Raw genomic sequence first — 25,091 nt, 5'->3', positions numbered from 1 at the left:
CTACTAGAATCTAGAAAAATGACATAGTAATTAGGCCTGGGCGGTAAATTCCGTTCCATTCGCGGAATTTGCGGAATTTGGGTAATTTCGCGTTCCGCGGAGAACGCGAAATTGCCCAAAAATCTGCGTTCCGCGACTTCGCGAAATTTTTTGCTTGTTCGCGTTCTCAATATGCGTGTTCGCGAGATATTTCACCCCGAGCACGCAAACAGCGATCGCGAACAGGAAAAAAGTATAGCGAACAAGCAATTCCGCGTGTTCGCGGAATTTTTGCGTGTTCGGAGATTTTTTACCGTTTCGCGGAGATTTGCGTAACGCGATTACACAAATTCCGCCCACCCCTAATAGTAATTGTACAACGGCTGTTAATTCCCAGAAGCTCAAATGGAAAGAATTCTAAAAATACAGCTTCAAATTTATGTGTTGTGCTTCTTCCATTACGTTCATATACTGAAAATGAACATTCATGTTTAGCAAAGGCTGGATCCAAACATTGCAACATACCCTAGACAACAGTTTGGCTGCTTTGATCACAAAGTTACCAAATTCAAGGAGAAATACTTTTCGCATGTCTACTGCTCAGGAACTAAATCAGGCAAAAAGGATTCACTACAACACGTTCTAAAGCAAGCACCCTCGCTAGACCGCAATGTAAAGATCAGAAACTTGAAGGTAGTGTTTAAGAGAAAAATTACAAAAATAAAATGACAAACAAGAAAATGCTTCGGTCAAATTGATACATGGCATATCATGAAAGGGCCTTTTGGACTGGCTGGTGAAGGCTCCATGTCTTAGCAGCCCATCAACCGGTTCATATCAAAGGATAAGTGGGAAATATACATTAAGTTACGCTAAAAATAAGCTCTTAATGTCTTATTCAAGCCCTTACCAGACTTTGTATCATACTTTGCCATCACTAAGGAGGAAATAAAAAGGTAATGCCCTTCTCAAGCTGCCGCCCAAATGGTATACCCATAGACTTAACCTGGATGTCCCTTTCTGGAGTTCATTTACTGGAACAGCTATTTCTCAAAGACAACAGAATTGGGCAAGTGCCCACTTCATGGAAAGGTGGTGGCTCATCCCAGCTACAAATGAGGAACCAAACAAGATCCAGCCAGCTACTGATCAATTGCCAACTTAGATTTTGAAAAGAAGCTATTTGCCAAACAGTTAAACAATATGGCAACTGGGCTATGGAACAACTTCTAATACCACTAACAAACTGGATTCTGCCTGGGCTGCTCATCAGCTGATAACATTGTGGCCCCGACTCTCCTTGTAATAAAAACTTAAAAAATAGAACACTGTATGGCTGCTTTGTGGATTATTCTTTAGACAGTGAAGCTTCAAAGAATATGGGCAAAGCTCAAGAACTGGGGAATCGACCCTTACTTATGGCACTTCCTCATCGAACACCATACTGACACATGGCTGCAAGTAAAGTTATCCACAATGTTGACATGCAAATTCCGCACTGAGAATGGCCTCTAACAAGGCTGCATTGTGGCCCACTTTATTACTCTCTTTATCACAGATCTGACGGCGTATCTTAAATCAGACCTTGATGTTCCACCCAAGCTGGCAGGCAAGTGAGTAGCACACTTAATTTATGCCGACTACCTGGTGATCTTGTATCAAACTCCATAAGGGTTACACTATTTACTAAATCTAAATGAAATCAATTTGGTGTAGAGGGAACACCCTCGTAGAGGTAGCTGACCCAGCGGGTCACCTCCTATTCAAGCAGGCAGACATAAATAACAGGTTCCCAGATTATTACAAACGGTTATACATGAGCTCTGGGCCCGGAGGGGGAGATAAAGGAATACTTAGAGGGGATTCTCCTTTCCATTATATCGGAGGAAGACTAAGACCAGCTGGGGGGGGCTGACATTTCGGAGCGTGAGATCAGGGCAGCTGTCAAGGGCCTGACGAGGGGTAAATCCCCAGGAACAAACGGATTCCCTGCGGAATTTTACGCCACCTATGTGGAGGATTTGGCCCCCAGATTAGAGGAACTATATAAGGTAGCAAGCGAGGAGGGAATCCTACCACAGACTAGCCGGGAGGCAGTTGTGATCCTGCTACTAAAACCAGATAAGTCCCCTCTTGACTGCACGGCTTACAGGCCTTGGTCAATGCTGAACCTCAACTCTAAAATTCGAAGTAAAGTACTAGTGTCCAGATTGCTCCAGCACATTACCTCACTGGTCCATCCTGATCAGGCAGGGTTCATACCGGGCAGAAATACAACCCAGAATAAAAGGAGACTCCTCTTAATCCTAGACCTGGGGGGCAGAGCAGAACGGGAGTGAATGATATTCACAATTGATATAGAAAAGGCCTTTGACAGCCTGGAATGGCGTTTCTCTACGCTGTGCTGGAAAGGATGGGAATGGGACAAGGCTTCCTGTGCTGGGTGAGACTGCTGTACTCCGATCCAACAGCAAGGTTGCGCACTGGCCGCACGATCTCAGCAATATCGGGTGGAGAGGCACACGGCAGGGGTGTCCCCTCTCCCTTGTTAGCCCTGGCAGTGGAGGCATTGGCCCGCATTGCAAGGATGGGAAACCGATACAGGGGACTGCGCCTGGAGGGGAAGGTACACCATACAGCACTATACGCGGATTACCTCCTGCTGTTTAATTTAAAAAAACGGGAAGATCTGCAAGGGGCTAAGAACATGGAGGCGTTTGAGGCTCTTGGCCTAAACGTGAACTGGCAGAAATACCAACTGTTCCCCATGATGGCAGATCAACAACCACCCGAGTGGCTGGGTGACCTGAGGTGGGAACCTCGCTGCATGCGCTACCTGGGTGTAAAAATTGTCCACTCGTTCCAATACGTTACAGGAAGTAAACCGGGGGGGGGGGGGGGGGGGGGTTGCCCAGGGCCTGGTTCCAGGAGCTCGACTCATTTCTCTCGGCATACATCTGGGGTTCTGGGATGCCACAAGTGGCCTTAGCCACACTAAAGAGGCAGTTGATGGGAGGGATAGCGACCCCTGACTTCGAAGCGTACTACTTGGCGGGGCAACTGCAGAGACTCACAATGGGTAGCGGGGAGGCTCACGCAAGATTGGGGGTGCATCCCTTTACCCAGGGGAGAGATGAGCTGCTCCAAACTTTACTGAGGACTGCAAAGCCACATCACAAACGCACCAGCGAGCATAGAGTGATAGAGGTGTTGGAATAGGTGCCTCCAAAAGACCGATGTAATACCCATATTTGCCGAAACTCCCGCTGTTTGTGCTCAGGGCAATCCGCACGGGGACAATGGGGAGGCATAGACTGGGTACAGGCAAGGGGTGACGACGATAGGGACCTCTACAGGGATGGAGAACTGTTCCCATTCGAAGACTTCAGAGCTCACTGGGATGTCCCGCAGGGCCACTTTCTGCTGCACAAAGCAGTCACAGGGGCAATGAGACGGCACTGGCAGATGGGCACAATAGAACTACCATGACACCACATGCGAATATATAGGAATAGCCAGAGGGGTCATTAAGGCAGTCACCTGTCTGTACAGGGCGATCGGGAAAGACTAGTTTAGACCACTAGGGGGGGTGAGAAACCATTGGGCAGAGGCTATAGGATGCCCCATGCGGGACAAGGACTGGTAAAACACTGCATAGGGCATCTCGGAACACACGATTCAGACTAAAGTCTCTACATGTTACACTAAGCATACATCACCCCGGAACAAATAAACTGGTACTTCCACAGGGTGGACGCGGAGTGCCCTATATGTGGAGAGGTAGGAGCGAACGTCATCCACATGCTGTGGAGCTGCCGGGCACAGACCCATTACTGGCAGGAGGTCACAAGGGAGAGGGCCCGAATCACTGAATAGTAACCTGTACGCCGGCACACTCTGTTCAATATGTTCCCACACACAGCCAAGACCAAAGTTACCGCCAGATTCCAGGATCTGGCTTTCATATTAGCCAAATGGGAAATGAGCAGGTGGAAGGCACCGGATGGCCCATCACTAGGTGGATGCGGGAGCTGGACCGATGGGCGGGCTGCGAGAGTAGGGTCCCGATCAGAAACTCGAAAGAGAATAGAGGGCCTAAGCATGGGAGATACTGGTGGAGGAGATGAAGCACACTGGCCAAGTCTGGCAACTCCTCTCCAGTGACGGGATCCAGACAGTGGAGCCCACAGAGACAGGACCCTGAGCCTGGCCCAGGGCTGGGACCCGAGGAAAATGCCCCACAGAACTTGAAAAGTGGACTAGATCAGGTATGGCTAGGAGGTGCAGATATGAAAATTACACAGCCCGCTACAGAGTATTAAAGTAAAAGTGGCCCATGGAGGAAGGCAATAATTGTGACGGCCTGCAGTGTGAGGGAGGGGGGAGGGAGTTTGATCGAGCCCAAACAGTTTGAAGATGTCAAGACAATACCGGAGTTATCAAGGAAGACCAAATCTAACTCAGTCATGTAACATGAGATGTAATTTTAATTAATGCATTTCGCAACAAAACCCAATAAAATAGGTTTAAAAAAAAATTAAATCAATTTCGCGATTGGACTAATTGCCAACTTTTCAAAAAACAAAATAATGACCTTTGGAAAGACAAATAAAGTCCACAACGTTGGTCTTTAAAGATGCAATCGAAACAACCAGCAAGACTACCTTGGAGCTACATTTCACAGCAATCTATGACGAAGTAACCACCTATTTACAAGAAAGAGGAAGTCAATTAAGATTACAAAAGCATAAGCTTTACCAACCTGGTCTGGGTCGGAGTAATCAAATCTTTGAAAGCAGTAAACATGAAACGTATCCCATACTTGATACATTACTAAATAACAAGGTCATAGCTAGTCTGTTAAATGTATATGCATCTTTGCACAGCCACTACACAGTGCCATCAAGTTGGAATTTAATCTAAAAACTATCACTTCACTACAGAAGCAGTTTATTATTCCTTTGACCGTGCAAGTTATCCTTAAAGTCCTTAATTCATCATGAACTAAAGAAAACATACAAGGACATGGACTTGAATGCTGTATTTCCCCAAAACTGCTCTAGAAATATACAAATATCCAATTTAAGAGTTACTGGCAGAATTAAACCGACTGGCCCAGAAAAGTCTACTTCGAGGCATTTTAACCAGCAGACGGAGGGAGAATGACTTGGCCAAGTAACAATATAAACACATGGACTTCGTTTCTGAAACCCTCGCTTAACAGAACTAAGATGATCAAGCGTAAAATCTGCTGGGCTATATTAAAATGAAATTCTTAAGATTGACAGTTCTACACTCCTATTTATGAATTTGAGGTGAAATGGAATCTAGTGCTTAAAGGAAAAACTGCATGTCAACATTGCAGAATTACTGCTGAAACAGTTTTGCACATTTTATGCATCTGTCCCAAACTTTTATATTCAAGAAAAATGCACTTACGACCGATATTTAATGAAGCAAAAATAAGAATAAATGTAGACTGTTAAATACGGTTATAGAATCAAAGATAATTGTGCAATTGTAAGGCTAATCATCATTTTGGATGACGTTCACAAAGTGTTAGACTCCAGTATTTAATTTATCAGATTTTAGCTTACATATTGTTCAGTACTTTTTAACCACCACATTGACATTCAAGCCATTTGTGATACTGTTTGTAATCTTTTGATTAATACAATAAATGTATTACTACTACAGCCCCAAACCTTTTGCTCTCCCAGTCCAGAGGGGGTGTCTTATGAATGTAGGCACTTAAGCCCACTCCCCATCCGCAGATACTATCAAGGAGTTGCGGTTACACTGGTCTTAATTAATATAGGATGGTCCTGACTTGAAGGTTTGTAACTCTCCAGTCTAGGGGAGACTGCCTTAGACTAAGAACTAGATTTTCAAAGATACTAGGGCACATGAGTAGAAACTGGTTGCTACAGATTAAAGTAGAGTTTCCAGTAGAAAGAAAGCCTCCACTTTTTTTCTGCAAAGGTACCTGCTGCTTTTGATCACTGCATTGTATGAGGTCTGAAAGAAAGGGTTGTGACAATGAAGTGGGTTCCTCCTCCAGCAAGGCAGTCCGCACATGTAAACCCTCTATCAAAGGTTGCTCATTATAAAAAATCAACTAAAGAACTTTTAGAGAAAGTTTATGTGAATAAAAAAAGCCAGTCATGTGTGTGGGTCTGTCTGAAGAGTCCACGCCAGGGATTCAACCACTTCGAAAAGGTGACAGGGCACCGTTGACTCGTTCACTGATGCAGGGAAAACAGTCACGATACGGTCCCCACGATCCTGACCAGCGCCTGCGGCTCTGTATCGAAAAAGAGCACATGACAAGAAGTGTGGTCCGAATCCAATGTGTTCCATAACCGCAAACAGGTTGCCCCATGGCAGTCAATGGATTTCTCAGTCCTCAAACATCACCACTAGTGGTAGGGTAGAAGGCTGGCGTTCGCCAAACCATTATGCAAACAGCAGATATCATGGCCTGGGCAGCCACGTGGGCATAAAACCGCTTGGTTGGCATGTACTAGAGTGGGAAGCAAGTCAGGCATAACGCTAGTACATTAGCTAATATTTTGGTTTCACAGTTGATCAAAGGTCTGGGCCTGTATGACAAGCACAGGGTGGGGTCGGCAGCAGTGTTTGGTCTGTGGATGACACTGTTAAAGACTCCTCTAGGCTTGGTCATGGGGCTAGCCCCACTTCTAGCGCCTTACATAGCTTTAGCAAGGGAGGGGTGATAAAGTCCATGTGACAGTTGAAGCCAGAATTCACTAGGCCGGAGATGGCACCTGCTAAATCCTTGGCAGAGAGTGGGTTGGCGAAAATGAGACCGTGAGCTGCTCAGATTTGCAAAGAGACCCAATCTCGTGTGTGGGCTGTTGGTGAGCATGCAGAGAAAGTCATAGTATTCTATGGTTTTGGCCATCTCATCAGGTGTAGTGTGCCAGTCATCCTCAATGAGTGATGTGGCTATGTTAGTCAGGGACTTGGCCAGTCTCGTTACCATGTTTATACATGCAGCTCCATAATTGCTGCCATAGCCTCCTATCCTTTTCAGTTTAAAGCGGAGTGCCAAGCTGGCCCTACTTTTTCCATTGATCCTCCTGTGGCGCAGGTTTTAATAAGAGGGTCTATGGGTAATCTCATAACTGGGCCTCTTTTCAGCTGCTTTTAAAGCAGTCTTGATACTTTCTGCTGCCATGTCTGCTTAGAGATGCTGTTGATTCCTCTACATCAAGCGCATGCAGCTCGATGTAGATTATCACCTCATTCATCCTTTAAAGGCGACAGCATGTTCTTCCTTTTGTAGTGTTACCTTCCTCCTATACCAATTCCCTTTTGGAGTCTAACCAGAGTGCAAACGTTTGTTCCCAGTGTCTGCTCTCAGTCCAGCAGCATCACTAATCTTCAGTGCCGAACCAACCGCCGAGTGCTTCGAGGTCAAAGGTTTTTGGTGTCTGGAATTTTTTGCCTTGGAAACACTCGACCATGCAGCACTATGGACTTTTTAGCGTCTTCTGGTACTTTTTGTGGCAAGTTCATGTTTACTAATCTCATGCATTCTGTTCAGCATCATATCCTTGCTCTACCTAGGACCCTATTAGCATTTTATCGTCTTGTAGACCCAAGTGTTTCAGGGATACTTGTTTTGCTTAGGATATATGGTATTACAGAAGGGAACAGTTCCTCTTCTAGGCCAAGGTGATAGAAATCACTATCTGCCTGCTGTTGATTGGTCTAGGGGGAGATCTGAATTTCAGCTTTTAATGCCCTCACATACCTGTTAGGGTGTCATGCTTCATCATTGCAGCGCCGGTCCGACGAGGAGAGCCCAATGTCCAATGGGCCTGGTGGCATCTTTAGCGGAGATCTTCTGATCTGAGAATGCCGTATATGAAGTGTGTGTGAGAGTCAGTGACTCCTTGTTCGTGTAGTGATTCAGAAAGTGATTCAAAATAGGCCCTGGCCCCTTGAATACTTTAATTGGGTTTTGTTGGGGCTGGGACTAGGCAAAGCCAGTGGGGCTACTGCAGTGATTCTAGGTATCAGGGTAGCCTTTAGTTGACTAGGATCAACATGTTTCGTGTCTTCACTGCTCCAAGGTTGAACGACACTTCAGGACCGTGGGGAGATCTATGGGTATGTACCTCGGTGTGGTGGTCGGGTAAAAGGGATCTACCCCAAGAATAAGTAAGACCCTAATTCAGGATCTTGTTGTAGAACGTCTCTGCCTCAATAAAGTAAGTTCGAAGACTTCATAGGTGAAGGAGGAGCGACCTGACCTCTGGAACAGGTCCACCTAGAGAGGTTGTGGGTTAATTCTCTGTAAAAGCGTCTTCTCCTAACCTAGATATGCTTAGGCTATAGTCATGGGCCTAATCTTTTACCCCACACCTTTACGGTTCGGAGAGACTTTGCATGCTTTACACACTTCTAATACTTAGGAAGCCACAGATTGCATTTTATGGGCATTTTAATGTGCCAATTTACAAAGTTAATTTGGACAAAACCAAAAGACATTCCATCACTTTCGGTTTTCAAATTCAGAAGAGTCCTAATCCCACCCCCCCGTTCTAGATTATGTAGTCTCCTCTCCTACACTACACTGTTGAAGACAAACAGAAAAAAGTTTTGTTTTTTGGCGTGGTTCCACTAAAGTTTACTCTATTCATACTCTACATGCTGTCTCACTATGTTAACACTCAACTGATTTCCTCAACAACCTTTGACCCAGAACTCTCAACACTCGCTCTGAACCCAATGACCCACTGATGGAAAAAAGATCAGAAGATGGCAACCAAGTACTAGGATATTGTAGGCATATGCTTGCCATCACTGGATGTGGGCCTCGTTTCTCCACTGGTCAACAACTGCACCCAAAGAAAAAAAGTCTACAGGCCAAAGAAGATACAGCGGAAAGTACATCATATGAAACCAGAACAGATTCAAGATGCAATTATAGAAAAATATGTCCTCAAAGGTAAAGTAAAATGAACAGCACGGACCAAAATGATGAAGCCCCACTATGGAAAATTCTATACCATCTGCCAGGCAGTAAAAAGGTAAAGGCTTTAAGTGGATATCCTTTTAAAGGCGGCCTCCTGCCCAGACACTCAATGTGGAGGATAACAGCACTTACAACTTAGACCTGGACTGTCAAGGGCTCATGAGTGGGGGATATGCTGCTTGTCTTGGTGTTTGTCAAACTTTAATTTGTAGTCTTTAAGTATGAAATGTGTTTGGCCTATTGCATTCTTAAATAGAATATACATTGTGGCTAAATGGCATTGGAGCGGCAGCAGGCAAGGCCCTCAACATTGTATCACACTCCAAACTTCAAAGGCCTGGTAATCAATGAGAAAGGAATGAAGCCTTGCAATTTTAACAGCTGCCGTAGATAGTAGACTAAATAAATCCCATCACAAATATAACTTTGCCCAAGACCATCATCAAGATAGTCTCAGAACAGGGTTTTCAATTCAGAATGTGGCTTCACAATAGGACCAACTGCTGTGGCTTACTAAAGTACAGAGATAGCTGAAAACAGTTGTGCCATGATAAAGGGCTTCGTGGTTGCAAAATGCAGCTCTACACCCAAGTGGAACACAGATCAAAAGATACAAACCACCAATAAGCAGGGTGGATAGGTGAGGTGATTAGGCTAAAGAGCACTGATCTGCAATGAAGGAGCGTATGGGAAGGGGGTGGGGGGGCACATTAGAACTGACAAGAGCCTTTAGTATTTACCATATTTGAGGCAGACAAAAATAAAGTAAATGATTGCAAGGGTAAGGAGGGAAAGCACAAAAAGGGAGCTACCAAAAGATTAAGTAACGCTGCCCAAAAACCATGTAATGCAAGAATGACAGGAGAGTCAAAAAAGTAGTAAGAGCAGACCACTTGACGGATGAGCTGGGAAATGACCAATGGTTATGAAGTGAGGAACGGCCAGGGAGCCTTGCACATGGCTGATGTGAAATAGGCTGAAAGTAACAGTGTTCAGAAGAGGGGATTTGCAAGCAAAATCCTCTGACAGACGAGGCTTTAGACAGCAATTAACACCAACATTAGGACTAGATATATATTTAATAGGCCTGGGCGTAGCTCAGGGAGTTTCTCTGCAGAATTCGGTGGAGTTGCTGGAAACCTCTGCAAGGTTCTGTGGAGTTCCAGGAGCATGCAGTGTTTGAGAGCTGGGGCATGTGGCCCCAGCAGACAAGTTTCCCTAAACAGTGAAGAATCTGATCCGGTCTGGTTCAGGTAAAACAAGTCTGCAGTTGCCAAACAGTACATGCTCGGATAGTGGGGGGGGGGGGGGGGGGGGGGGTGTGTGTGCACTGAGGTGTGCTGTGCAGCGCTACTCCTTGGCGACACTGCAAACCACTGGTCCCTGGGAAGTTTTGTAGGCCTGTAGGCTCTGCCTCTTACCTGTGCTCTCCATCTGAGATCACTTCGCTGCAGGCACTACCATGCCGAGCTGCACACCACCCACAACGGGGCTTTTACGCCATAGCCTGCCAGCTCACTGATCTGGTCTCCAGCCTACCGCTGCCATTTTCAGGGAATTACTTGTGATCTTGCAAGAGGGAAAGCGGTAGTTGGTGATGCCTCAGTCAAGACTTGGGAGACATGAGACCGCTCCAGTCCACACAAGCCTCAGACTCTGATCTTTGTTCTAGTTAAATTCAAAAGTAAGATGCATGGGCAAGAGAGATCGTATCACATCACACTTTTTAAAGTTGGTGGGCAGTAAGCTCTATGTGGTGGAGCAGAGCTTTTGCTGAACTCCGTGCTCCAAGCGGATCGCTGAGTGGGCCAAACTCTGAAAACTGCCATTTAAAATGGAAAAACGACTTTCCTTTAGCGCAGCCTCAGCTCTTGAATAAAGCATGTGCGGTTCCAGGCAAATCACTTAATTTGCACCTAAACATTTCAAGAGAACTCCTTGTAATTTACAGACAATCATTTAGTTAATTTACACAGTCTCGCAATCACCAAACACCCATTACATCCCACCCACCCATAATATTCATGCAGAGCTCAGATGTTGGAGGCAGGTCTGTGCTGCCCAAATACTGCTATAAGTATATACATAGGCCAGCCAATGCATTAAACCACAATTACCATGACTACCTAGTAAAAATCACAGCTTGGTTACAGCACACCCTTCTGTAGTCTGACAAGGAAATCCACAATCTCCTTCAAAATTAACAGCACATATAAGGGATTACTTTAGGAGGCATTTTTGCACAGGTTACGCAAAACATTAGATAAGTTTAAATATCAGAGGCATTTAAGTGCATGCCATATTTGCCATGCAAAACAATTTGTGGGAAACCAAGGCAGCAAATAGCTACCACTAACGGGCAAAATCCTTGTCATCCATACATGGTTGGATCTTGTAAGGAGGCACAACCTGAACACGAAGAAAAATGTCATAACTCATACAATGTATAGAAGATAAACTGGTTAAAATCACCTTTTAGCTTTGATAATCTGAAACAGGAAGGCCATATCCAGTGGCCCACAATTCGGCCTAGCACTGCACAAACCAAAATCTGAACAAGTCTGATGCTCAACAGATTTATCACGTTTATTATGGACAAGTGATTAATGGTGGAGAGGCCACGCCCATTTCCTCATTGGCTTAACAAGAAACTGAAGATAAATGTTTCATACACATTTTACAATTTTTTCCTTCCTCTCAATTTCATTTCCTTGTAAACAAAACAAAGTTTGCCGCATTTTTTTTTACCGCTGTTTGCCATCAAATCAAAAAAGAAATCCAAACTTAATTTGTAACCAGCACTAGAAAAGAAAGAAAAAAGGCATTAAGGACTACCCAAGGAGCAACAGAATCACTGGAAAAAAGAGCTGTTGAGGGAGAGGGAGTGCCACAAGGGATTTAAAAGGGATGGGAGAAGACTTCTGAACCAAAACACAAGGTTAGGAGAATAAAGAAAATCTTGAAACGCCACAGAAACCAACCCAGCCGGGTCACATCCAAGTCACCATGCTTTTCTTCCACCACTCGAGATTAGAGGGGGGGGGAGGGTTTAAAAAAAATCTACCCCCCCCCCCCCCCGTCAACGGTCTTGAATTTCAGCGTTGATGGCAGTTGTCCAAATCAATGCTTATGGTCCAAGTGCAAATGTCGAAAGAAATGTTGGGAAGAAGAGAGGGGGAGGAGTTAAAACAAAATGAGGCATCTGCCAGATGTGGCTATTAAAATCCAAAAAACAGTAAAAAGACACAGAACGTAAGCTTGTCAATGGTTCATAAATCACAACCAAAGTCGAAAAGTGAACACCTTTCTATCATGACGAGTTTAATCCTTTCAGTCCAATGTCTCTTGCAAAGTTCGATTTGTGTTTTAAGTTTTAAAGTCTGTTTTAACTGCGAGTTTAATAAGGTCTTTCAGTTCTGTTTTAACTGCAAGTTTTTAATAAGGTCTTTCAGTTCATGAAATTAAGCAGAAAGAAGAGCGTGTCCTATTTCTTCCGCGGGTAACCGATTCATTGAGGCTTCCCGGGTGTCAAGAAGAGGCAGTCGCAGCGAGCAGTCTTTTTTTCCTTTTCATTGGGACACTGCCTCAGCGCTTCTGCAGAAAAAAAAACAAAAAAAAAAACACTAAGTATACAGCATCTGCAAATTTATACAAGTCCACATTGAAAACCATCAATAGGAAAGTGCATAAGAGCAAGCCTTCTAAAAAGAGCTCATACCCAGCCTCAAATTCTTCATGAACAGGCTTTTATATAGATAAAATGAGATCATAGAAAAAATGCAATTATAAAACTAATTCCACACAGGATGCAGGGAACTTTGAGAGCAAAACAAGTGTAGCAAAGCACGTTAGGCCAAGGAGACTTGACTGTTAAGAACATTACTGTAAAGCATTATGATTTGGCAACCAAATGTTTTTTAAACCGATCATATCTGGTCATTTAATTTCAAAGGACTTGTATGTGATGCACAACTGTCTTAGCAGGTAAAGACAAGGTTAATTAAAGCAATTGTAGTGCTCTACCCAGGTAAAGTACCATTCTGCAAGTGAAAGGGTCAGCAGGATTTTTATTTAGATAGACAGCACAAGATTCATAAATCCTGCCTACTATAACCTAGGGCTCGTCGAAGTGAATGTGTCGAGCAGAGCCCACATTTGCTGTATTTAGAGTCTAATCTTAAAGCATGGTAGCAGCAGGGACAGCCTTTTACATTTTACATACTGGCCACGACTATTGTTTTAGTATAACAAGAAATAAATGAAGGCTAAAGCTGGTCTTTCATGCCATGCTAAGGACTTGAGAAAACCAGCGAGATCGGAAACCCTGCATACCACCCCAAGAGCATCAAACTACATATCTGGTATAAACTAGACATACACCATATCAGAAACTTCCACTTACCTAACTGATTCTTTCAGCGCTTCTAATTCTTTAACACCTAGAAGGTAAAAATACAAAAAACACAAAAAGAATTAGTGCAAAGTGTTAAAAGCCCACAGTAGCCTGAATTTTGTAACAAATATCATAATTTAAAAACAATTCAGGTAATCATTTAATGACTGGGCCAAACCTTATTCCATCACTACTGAACTGTACTTGGGGCCTTATGACTTTGGCGGTCTTCCAATGGGACCGCCACGGTGGCTGTCCTATTGGAAGACCGCCATGGTCGTGGTGGCCCTGCCGCCAGATTAGGAGTTTAATCGAGGGCAGGCAGTGCGGAGGCAGTCTCACAGCGGCGGCTGTTAGGCTCATAGGAGCACCATAACAGCATACTGCTAATGTAAAAGTGGCTGCAGCACATTCCTGCACGGGGTGGCATGCACCAGGTCATGCATGCCACACCATGCAGGAACATATGTGCAATTTCCAGGTGAAAATTTGGATGGGAGGCCTGCAAGGGCCTCCGAACCTGCTTGTCCGCCACCCTTTTTAGGGGGGTCCCCACCATGAAAAGGGCAGTGGTTATGCAGGTCTTAATGAATGGCACCACATGCAGATTCAGGCCGTTTGAAGATCGCCAGTGCATCGGGATCCTTCACCCCAGCAGAGGTAGCTGTCTCGTGGCAGTCCCACTGCCACATAATACGGCAGGCAGACTGCCACCGCAAGTACGGCGCTCCCAGGACTGCCATACGCTTAAGGCCCTAAGTGTCCATTTGGTTAAACACTGTTCAACTCACTGAGAAAGAAGAAAACGAGATGAAGTATTTTACTAAGTGATAGGATGGAGAATTAAATCAACAAAGCTAGGGCTCCAATTCTTTTGTGAAAAGATTATCACCCTTCAGGGGTATGAAGTGGTACATAAATTTAGCAATACAGAGAGCGGAGTAGGCAAGAGCAGAACAGAAAACACCCAGGAGAGCCAATGCTGAAATCTAAAAAAAAATTGCGGTCTAAAAAGGCAACGAAAGTGGGTGAACTAAGAGGGCCTCATGTCACAACCTTTCTTCAAGGAAAGCACTGATTTCAAACCGGATTTTGAAGTCACTTATAAATGTAATACACTCAATGGGTAGTTACACCAACAGCTGTTTGAGTCCAAGTTGAAGACTAGTTGTCAACACGAAACTGGTCATCAATAGCAACAAGGGAACCAAACTCTGCGGTCTATAGCATTTGGCATAAAACCCACTAAAGCACCATACGCTGAGGCAAGCCTGGTTCAAAACTCACCAGAAGGAAACCGTCACAGCACTTACTACGGAGTAATGCTACCATTGATCATTTTTATTTTTCAGTGAATTAATGGTAAAGTGGGACAAGTGATTTGCTTGATCACAGTGTATTTTCGTGCATTATGGTACAGTTACCAGTTGAGAAAGGTGAGGGCTACTACACATGGTTCTAGATCTTATAGCTGCCTCATTCGGTTATCTTTAACAGATTAGGACCAAGGTCTAAGAAAAAATCTTTCACTGAAAAAATACTCAATTTCCAACATGTAAGGAATAACTAATAGACAGATGCAAAGTGACCTTTATTAGAGTTATAAAACGCCTCATATTTCAGACATGCTTTTTTCTACGTCTATTAATGGTACTCGGTTTGTGGACTTGATTCAAACTTTTAACTTGTAGATTAGAGCAGAGCTCTGTAGTAACCATTAACTTATTGGACTCTTTTCAGCACATTTCAGTACCAGAACAGTTCTAATATCAGACTAACCTTAAAAAAGTCTTCCCACTCACAGGATACATTAGATACACAATTAATAACTGACAAAAAAAAGGCGTTCTAGTTCAATTTTTCTGATTCGAGAACCCAAAAGATGAGTAAGCACACAACCTGAAGGGATGGGGCAAACATACGAATTTTAATAGAAACCAGAGGACATCACACAAAGAAGCAAGGTAAGCTGAAATGCTCGTTTGTTAGTCATGAGCAGTCAGGCTGGAAAACTACCATATGCAGAAGTGACATGTGAGCACCACTCGGAACTGCGAGCAGTCCATCAATCAAGCAGCACTGAAATGTACATCAATTTGCATTCAGTTTGCATTTATTCTTTGGTATTCACAGAAATTTACAATCTTCCACTCCCATTTCCATTTCAGATGTTTAGGGGCGGGGGAGAGGAGAACAAATGCAAATATACAAGAGATGCATTTGCAACTCCAAAAATACTATTTGTGAAGCAGTCACATCTGCAAATCTTACGAAATGTGGGTACTTTACCTTTTCAAAAGGACCGTCATTTCCCAAAGAACCTGAGAAAATGTTTAAAAGGCACAGGAAGGCAATAGAACTTGGGCTTTAAGGAAGAGCATTCAAGATACGCACAGACCAAAACCGAAAATCTATGGCATCCCAAACAAATTAGGAGCCTGAAAGCAAAGGGGCTGATGAATACTAATGTAGTCTGCTAGGATTCAAGGCAATGATGCAAATGCGAACAAAGACCAGAGCATGTGTATACAAAATTGGGGCCAATAGACAGGATTTGAAAACAAACACTGTTTAATAGGCAACCAATAGGACAAACAGAGGTCTTGCATGACGGAAGCAATCAGCACGAGCCACTTTCCACAGGATACCATAAGTGGGTGCTCGCGCAGAGGTGAATGAAGTGACATGTCAACAGGGCCCTTATTTTAAGGGGACAACTGTTGGGGAGAGGATGTAGCCCAACGGCTAGAGGGGTCGGTTTCGAAGCTGGGGAACCGGGTTTGAGTCTGCAGCAACGCTCAACATTGTGATTCTGGGTGAACTTAATCTCCCCATGCCTTAAAAAAAACAACAAAAAACGTGTCCGTCAAATGCAACTTGTGCTCATGTAAAGTGCTCCGATACGGTCGGGTCGTGTTCGCATCATGTTTAAAACTTTTTTTTAAACCTGTATGGCTCAGCGGGCCGCCATTACGAGGGAAGACGGAGCCCACTGATTTTTACTGTGATTCGCGCCTACTAATTTGAGAACAACTACTGTTGCCAGACTTCCATACCCTTTTGCTTCCTGATTGCCATCGCACACAGATGAGGAGGTCCAGCAAACTGCAATGGATTCATTGATTCGGAATACTGCGCAGTGTGATGGAAAGAAGGGCTGCCTTGAAACTTGCAAAGGGGTGCAGAACCCCGAGATGCTCTTAAGCTGGCACACAATTCGCAGTATCACAGTTTGACATTTCCAACACATGTGCGCTCCGAATAATGGCGAGGACCCAAAAGCAGGGACTATCGCGCGGACGGCACATTGGTGGAGGGAAATTCAACGGCTTCAGGTGGTGGTGGGCAGGTGGCTGCAGATGAACTTAACATCTTGCAGCCATAAGTTCAGCTACTCCCTAGAAAGCAAAATGGACTCACTGGTGGCGGCCATGAGATTGCTACGGTATGATGAGCAGAGGAAGGGGTCAGGGCAAGCGACAAAGGTCGAAACTATACACTGCTAGTCCAGTACTAGCGCAGTATGTTGCTTGTGGCTGTGAAGCGTTTGAGAACTAAGCTTGAAATTTCTTGCTATTTTCGGCCATCCTGAAGGTACAGGTAAGGGGGGGGGGGGGGGGAATAGGGCACTTTCACCAATTCCCACTGAGGCATGGTACTGGATTGAAAGCTAGGATGCTGGTGACCGGGATCAGTGTATCAAGGGTCTAACTAACCCACCAGTACGTAAAAGACAACACACCAGAATAGCAGGGAGGCAGTACCCTACAAAGTGGAATGCTGAGGAAAAAGCAAGCGGTGACAGCCACAGCGGCTACTTGGCTGGAGTGCACATTTCTGGTGAAGTTTCGACCTCTGGGCAGAGTGCAAGAGACCGACACTGATCACATGCTACCTGGAGTAACCCCCCGACACGGCAGATTAATACAAGCCTCTAAGCCACCACTGGCAAAGTACTTGTATTTGAACACTGTGGTAAGACCTAGATTGGAAGATATCCATTTCAAAAGAGGAGTGTTGGGGCTGCCTGCAACTACAATTTTTTCCACACAGCACTTGCTTGCAAAGTTTATATGGCCTACCCGAACATGAGGACATAGTGTTTCTAACACCCCCCCCCCCCCCCATCCCCCATCCCATCGTGGACAGGGTACCTAGTCATTGCAGACCAGGGACGGTAACGTTGCAAAGAATTGAGTTGATCATATTCGCTACAGGGTTCTGGATTGTTCCAAGATTTTGGAAGTGTGAGGACATGGAAAATAGAGCAGGATGAGAGTATTTTTTGGAGTGGGGACAGGAAAAACATGTCTGTAGTGATGGAAGCCAGGGCCCCCGCTGCCAACAAACCCACCATTCGCACACACTGAAACCAACCCCATTGGTAGGCCATTACCCATGCAATCATTGCAACCCTTGACCAAGTCAATGAAAGAATTAGAATTAGACCCACCATGGCCCTTGAGGCAGCATACCAATTGGGAGTCTACCACTGTACTCTACATGAAGATCTGAAAGTGTGGCCTTAAGTACATTGGCATGACCACCAGAAAGGTTTTTACTGCATCGGAGCATTGGAGCACTTTCAGATGCAGGGAGGGGGGGGGGGGGGGGGGGGGGGACACTAAATTGATGCAGCATTACCTTATCATGGGACATTACGAAAAACACTTGCCATTTGTAGTCAAGATACCACCATAGGCAACTGAAAATAAACTGTTCAATTACAAATAAGTTGATTAATAAGCTCTGAAGTTCATCCACGGGCCTTAACAGACTTCCTTGGCCCCAGGAAAAGCGCTGTTAAATGGCATTAATTGCACAGGTCACATACAGGGCGATCCTGATCCAATAATACTGCTCACTAGGAAAACCACTAATACATGCAGCCAAGATAACCATGACACATAATACACAGGGTCAGTGCAGCAGATTGTATATACGAAACCCAAACATCTCAGTCGAAATGCAATAAAGACCACCCAGGGATCAAACTATTACCAGTAATATTTAACCCATGGCACTACTTGTCCTCACAAAGTTACCAGTGGGCTTCTGGAAGATATGTATTTTTGCAAATTATTCCTCAGCTGTGCAAGCTAAGACTACAAATCCCAGAATCCCCAAGGGATGCACTGATCACCATAAGCCAAAGGGGGCATCAGCCACTGTGCCACAATCCCGCATGGCCAATCAGGCTCCTCCTTCCACGAGATAAAAGGCTGTCACACGCAGACAGTTCGTTTGGTAGTGGTCTTGGTGGGGAGCTGTAGAAAAGGCAGGCACGACTCCTTGAAGTAAGTTGTGGCCCTGAAGCGTGCACATATTGATCCTGGCCTGGGTACGTCCCGGTTATCTTAAGGCCATCTTACCAAAAAAGGCATATACCACTGTCAATCTTTCTTGATGAAACCCATGAACACCATAACTTACTCAGTGTTTTTATTCAAGTCTAACCTGGTTGGTCCTTTAACAAGCCTAGTACCCAAGCCTTACTACACACCATTGTTCTTTTAGCAATTCATTAATATTCGTGCACCATGAGGTCACCTTTTAAAACACAATCACCTAGTGGGCAGAAAAATACAAGATTTTTACTGCATTCGGTGACTACCTCATTTAAGAGATTGCAGCAAACCAGTGTTCATGCATACACTTAACCCGGTTGGGCTGTAACAAGCTTGTTATCACTGTTACTATACATCAACTGCTCATCCAATGGTCATTTCCACTAAAAACGAGATAAGTGTATTACTATTAAACAAACCTGGGAAAGGTCTCGATCACTCCCTCCTGAGCCAGCAGTGAACCCTCTTCAACCAGTGGGCCAAGAGGTCCCTTACTATTCCATAGCACACATTGGTATGAATTCAAATGTCTAAGGCATGTAGTTCCCCATCTAATACAAGTAGCAATGTTGTGCTTTTGTCACACGTGTATGACTACAGGACTGTGCCTCCCACCAGATGCGCATGATCCTCAAACCACGCGCAATAAGGTCAGTAGTGTGATTGAATTCCTATGAGTTTTTAAATGTAATGTTCATGTGTGCGGTGTCTTTTGGTTTGCCGTACTTCTTTATAGCATGTATGCACAATGGAGAAAGTTTTAGCCACCTATTGGTCTGATGTAGTGAGGTGGTTGATGCCAGTCGGGGGCTGTAAAAAACAGCCCCTACCGGCACAATAGGACCTTTACTATTGTTCCTAGGTTTCCTCTTACAGGAATCCACTAGAAGGTGAGTGCCTTGGTCTCGTATCTATGCATAGTACGAATGGGTAGACAGGCAGGGATGCTACCTGGCCCGACAAAGGCCTCTGACCCGAATGGGTCAGAAATGTTGGCCTAAACATGTTGGGAGGGGTGGAAGGGGTGATGAGTCTTTGCAACTCAGACCCCGCAAATTTTCAGCCTAGGTGCCCATAAAATAAAGGATTCACCTTTAGAATCCAGTAACTATTTACATAAGAACTCCCAATTCGGGTAGTTTGCCCTGGTGGTACCATCCTACCAGGGGGAGGATAGGCGAAAATGAAGCATGCCATTATCTAGTTGGTGAGGAGTCTATTCTAAAATTTCTTCCTCAGGATTTCACTATCAATCCAGCCTATTGCTCATATGTGTATAAAGTTGACCTAGGGAGGACGCAACTATGTTCCCTACCCTCTCGCTCTGTAACAAAGTATAGCGGAGCGGCCACAGCTCCAGGAGGATTAGGATTACTTGGGAAATACCAGATACCTCCGCAATTATAAAAAAAAGTCGCCCTTTTGTCATAGTTCAAAAATTTGGCAATGGCCGAAGGATTGTCCTTCGAGGGGGAGGTCATCTCAATTTTATCAGCACCACCTCTTATAATAAGACTCCTCTCCAACACTTACCAACATTGGTTCCAATGATTGGGACACCCTGACCAAATACAATTGCAAGTAAAAACCCTACTCCACTGGGCTATTATGACAGAATATTTAAGAACAAATATAGGCATACACCGCTAGATTGTAGCCAACTAACCATGCATCTTTCTGAATGACGCAGAATTCAGAAAGAGCTGGTCCCTTATAGCATGGAAATGCACAAAGGATTAGCAGGTCTACATTATACAAGTAGCCAAAAGACACAGAGTGCAGATAACCAGTGAAATCGATCTGAAAGCACAACTTTAAGCATCCATGTTCAAAATGGAAACTTGCTGAGACTAACAATTATCTTGGTTTGCGTTAGGAATTCCTTGATTTTAAGTTCCAAAAAGACTAAGCATTTCTTTCAATGGAACCTTACCATATACAAAACGCTGCAAGAGCATCTGATAGATTTGACAGCTCTGGACCTGAAACTCCAGAGTTGGATAAACCTTCAAATGACTATGGATAGCACTCAAACAGGGAGATGGTACAATTAATTGCCCACAAAAAGGGAGTGATCGGTTCCTACCTCCCCCACAGACCCAATACCCACAACCTTTCTTCAGGGGGAGGGGTGGGCATGCTCAACGACCTTTTCCACCTCCACAATTTGGATTTCTTTAGCAACGAGGACCTGCTGACATTTTAGGCAGAGACCGTGGCAGAGGCAAAACAAGAGAACAGAAACGTAAATTGCAAAACTAAACTCCAAAGGATAAAGAACCAACCGCCAACTAGGGACGAGCAAAGCATAAAAGGAAAAGTCAACCTGAGTGGCCATATCGGAACTACAAATCCAGGTACTGAAGGAAGGGCCGATGGTTTGTTCCCCCCCCCCCCCCCCCCCCAAACCATGAAATTTTCCATTTAATGAAGGAACTGGCTGAATTCTTCACCATATACACCTGTCTGTTTTCCACTCCGATCAGTGCATTGCAACAAGCAGAGAAAAACACGGGTCAGAAATAAATCGCACTTCTACCCACCTACAAGTGAGATTCCTTGAGGCTTTGGGTTTTAGGAAAGCAGTTACCTGTGACAGATTAAGAGACTTAAACACTCAGACTTGCCATAACCTGAATAAAACAGGCAGCAGTTGGAGAAATTGACAAACCAGACACCATTATCATAAAACCAGCCAATAATGGGGGTGCCACAGTAATCCACCCCCAAAGAAATGCACTTAACAGAATACCTATGACTGCTACATGACTGCAGAAACTACAAGCAGCTTGACAGAGCACCCACGAAAGATATCATGGAAGATTTACATTACATGGTCACCCACCCACACTAAAGTAAGGCTGGATAACTAGTCAGGAGGCAGACTTTCTTTAGTAAAGACCCCCCTCCTGTACCATATTTTTACATTTTACCCAAAAAACTCAGGTACACGGCCTCCCCCTGGTTAGACCAATTTTATCTGGCATTGGACTGTTCTGAGCCACTCGCCAAGTTCACGGACCATTTCCTCAGGTCATTGCTAACTAACCCAGATGCCTTCATAAGTCAAATACACAAAAGACGTACGCAAAATCAAAGCAGTTTGATCCTAGCACCAATTTGTAACTCTGGATGTTAATGCTTTATATGAGCATTCCACTAGAGGCCTCCCTCAGTACCTGAAACTATTGAAACAAGCATTGTAAATGCAAATCGCTTAAATTTTCGCACATGCCAGACCCATTACATTGCAAATATTGTGTTTCCAAGTGCACCATGTCGCGCTTGCATGTTAACAGATGCCAGTGAAAGCGTGGTATGGGGAACTTTAAAAAAAATGTTTGGGGTAAAACATGCTCTTTTGGTAAAAGCACCCCAAACAGCTTTCATTTTAATGGCGGCTGCACCCCCTTTAGATGCGGCTCGTCTAAAGAAAAGGGTGGGGCACGTGGGGGGAAAACGGTAATAGTTTTTTTTTTTAAAAAAAAACATGCAGGGGGAAAAAAAAAAAAGCCTGCCACTGTCGCTTGCCGCGCCGTAAAAAGCATTAGGAGCGCGTATCCTGCCAGCAAAAGCAGGCAGGTGAAAATTTTAACGCAAGTGCTCCGAGGCTGTAATAAAAGCCTACTTAGTAACACATGTAAGAGGGTCAGTCCTTATGGGAGGTTACCAGATGAGACAAGGCAGTACCAAGGAGAGACTACTAAGCCTATTGACCAATGAAGGGCCAGAGTTTACAAAGGACAGGGACAAGCCAATGAAAAATATGGGCGGAGCTGCATGTCAATACATGACTACAGCATGCTTTGCAGAGCAGCACATGCGCTGCCCAAGCTACACCTAAAAAAAAAAAAACAGTGTGGGTTTCGATCACACCCATTGACTGTGCTGGACTGCACAGATGGTCCTAACCAGAAATTAGCTTGAGGACCGGTATTTCTTTCAAACACCAGGATGTCTTTGGGCAGCTCATTTGCCCAAGCATGGCATGCCTCTACGTTCATAATTGAAGTAAAACACATCAACCACAATAGCAACCCATGCAATGCAAAGATAAAAACCTGTAAACGTTAATGGACGACGTTTTGATTTGGCAAGGAAATGAACCAGAAGTCTATCTGTTTGCCAAATGGCTAAACTCCAGAGATGACTATGAGATTCACAATCATGAAGGACAGAAAAACAATCACGTTCTTAGACCTAAAGATATGGGCTCGTAAGAACCAACTAAAAACAGAGGTATACTACAAGCCCACCAACTGTAAAACTTATTGTACAACAGTTTCCACCCGAAGCCACTAAATGACAATCAACTGGTGGGCCAATTTCTTTGACTAAGCAGAAATTGCACTGAAGTGTGACTAAGCAGAGCGATTTGGGGGAAAAAAAAATAATCTACAGGCCAAACGTTACCACAGTAATCTCATCTATAGAGCTAGAAAAGTTAAACCAGAGCATCCCTCCTACAGAGCTTCTAAAACCCAAAAATTAAAGTCTCATCTGTGAGAAGTCATATGCCAATCCAATGAAGAGAATGTTTTGGGGAGATTCAGGGGGCTTGAGGTTAGGATCTTCCGATGTTTGGATACCAATGTTTACATTCAAACGGGGAAGAGGGGGCAGGAGACCACTAATGGTTATTGGTGCACATCAGACTAAGACCCCACCATTCCCCAAAAACGTACCATTCGGGCACACTGGAATAAACACAACGGTAGGCACTACCCATTCAGTCACTGCAACATTTGCCCATTGACTAAGCCAGTGAAGGAAGTTTAATTAGAATTGACGCAGCATACCAATTGGGAGTCTACCAATTTAGTCTACATGGTGATCTGCCGGTGTGGCCCCAAGTACATTGGCATGCACACCAGAAAGGTTCGTACCAGAATCAACAAGCATAGGAACACTTTCAGATGCAGGAAAACAATCACTGAATTAATACCTTACCATGGACACTCTGAAAAGGACTTTGTGGTTCGTAATTGACAAGTTACCACCACAAGCCCCTGCAAAGACTGTTCAATTAACAAAGGTGGATGTATAGGCTCCGCTCATTCACGGGCCTTGACCTCAGCTGCAGGAAACACTGCTAATAGCATCAATTACACAGGTCATATACAGGGCCATTCTGACCCCCGCAATGCTCCTCATTAGGAACCACTAATACAAACAGCCAAGAAATCCCAGACCCATCATACAGAAGGTCTGTGCAGCTGCTTGTATACAACACCAGCATCCTGGTCGACATGTAATATAGACTGAGGGCAGCAGTGCAATGGATTAATTATTGGTAATCGTTTGATCCCTGGGCAGTCACTGGTGGGCTTCGGAAATGCATGTGTATTATATTTTACGAATTATTTCTCAGCTGCGCAAGTAAAAACGATAAATCCCAGAATCCCAAAGCTATGCACTGATTTGTATCTGCCAAAAAGACACCAGCTGACATGTCCATCCCGCACAGCCAATCAGGCTCTTCCTCCCACGACCTAAAAGCCCAGCATGCACAAACAGTTATTGTTTGGCAGCGGTCTCGGTGGGGAGCTGTAGGAATGAAAGGCAGGCCAGACTCCGTGACGAAGTTGGGCCACTAAAGTGCACGCACATTGGACTCAATATGGGTACGTCCCTGTTATCTTAAGGTAATCTTCCTGAAAAGGAGCAGTTTAATGCTGGCAATCTTCATGGATTTAAACAAGGGACACCATAACTGTTCATATATACACACATCTAACCCAGTGAATCCTTTAACAAGCGCAGTACCAGGGAGTTACTACAACCCAGTGTAGTTATAACGATTCACTAACAGTGCGTCATGCGATCACCTTTCAATACATAATCAACTTGCGGTCAGTGAAATACAAGGTGCTTTTACCACATTCTTTCACTACCTTTAAGAGACGCAGCAACCTGGTAAAACTCGGTTGGCCTGTAACAAGCTAGTTATCACAGCGTTACTGTACACCAGTTGGCCATCCAATGAGTATTTCCAGTACAAACCATGGAGCATCTATACACTATTACTGTTATACACATCAGGAAAAGACTCCATGATCACTGCCTCCTGAACTGGGAGTGAACCTAGTCAACCAGTGGCCCACGAGGTCCCTTATTTTTCCATAACAAACGCACATTGGAATGACTTCAATGTACAAGGCATGTAGTCCCCATGTGACCAATACCACTGACAATGTTATGTTTCTGACACAAGTGTGTGATTAAAGGAGCGTGCCTCCCATCAGATACTAATGATCCTCGAAACACCCGCAATCAGGGTAAGAAGTGGATTGTATCCTTGTGGCTTAAGCGATGCAGTGTGCATGTTCACGTTTGCTGTCTAATGGTTTGCAGACCTTCACTT

General features: G+C 44.4%; 1 protein-coding gene across 1 annotated transcript in view; it reads right to left on the bottom strand.

The window, feature by feature from the left end:
• Positions 1 to 11,548: 11,548 nt before the first annotated feature.
• The window catches only part of YTHDF2 (YTH N6-methyladenosine RNA binding protein F2), a 58,019-nt gene continuing 44,476 nt past the window's right edge, over positions 11,549 to 25,091 (bottom strand). Inside the window, exons 5-6 of the mRNA XM_085647648.1 lie at positions 13,389 to 13,425; positions 11,549 to 12,580 (exon numbers count right to left, since the gene is read on the bottom strand). Of these exons, the coding sequence (XP_085503774.1) occupies positions 13,411 to 13,425 (15 nt within the window). The 3' untranslated portion in view covers positions 11,549 to 12,580; positions 13,389 to 13,410. The remainder of the gene's footprint in view (positions 12,581 to 13,388; positions 13,426 to 25,091) is intronic.

This window comes from Triturus cristatus, chromosome 3_2 (genome assembly GCF_964204655.1).
Source record: "Triturus cristatus chromosome 3_2, aTriCri1.1, whole genome shotgun sequence".
Taxonomy (NCBI): domain Eukaryota; kingdom Metazoa; phylum Chordata; class Amphibia; order Caudata; family Salamandridae; genus Triturus; species Triturus cristatus.
Note: the sequence above shows the minus strand (reverse complement) of the source record. Positions and strands in the feature narration are given on the sequence as shown.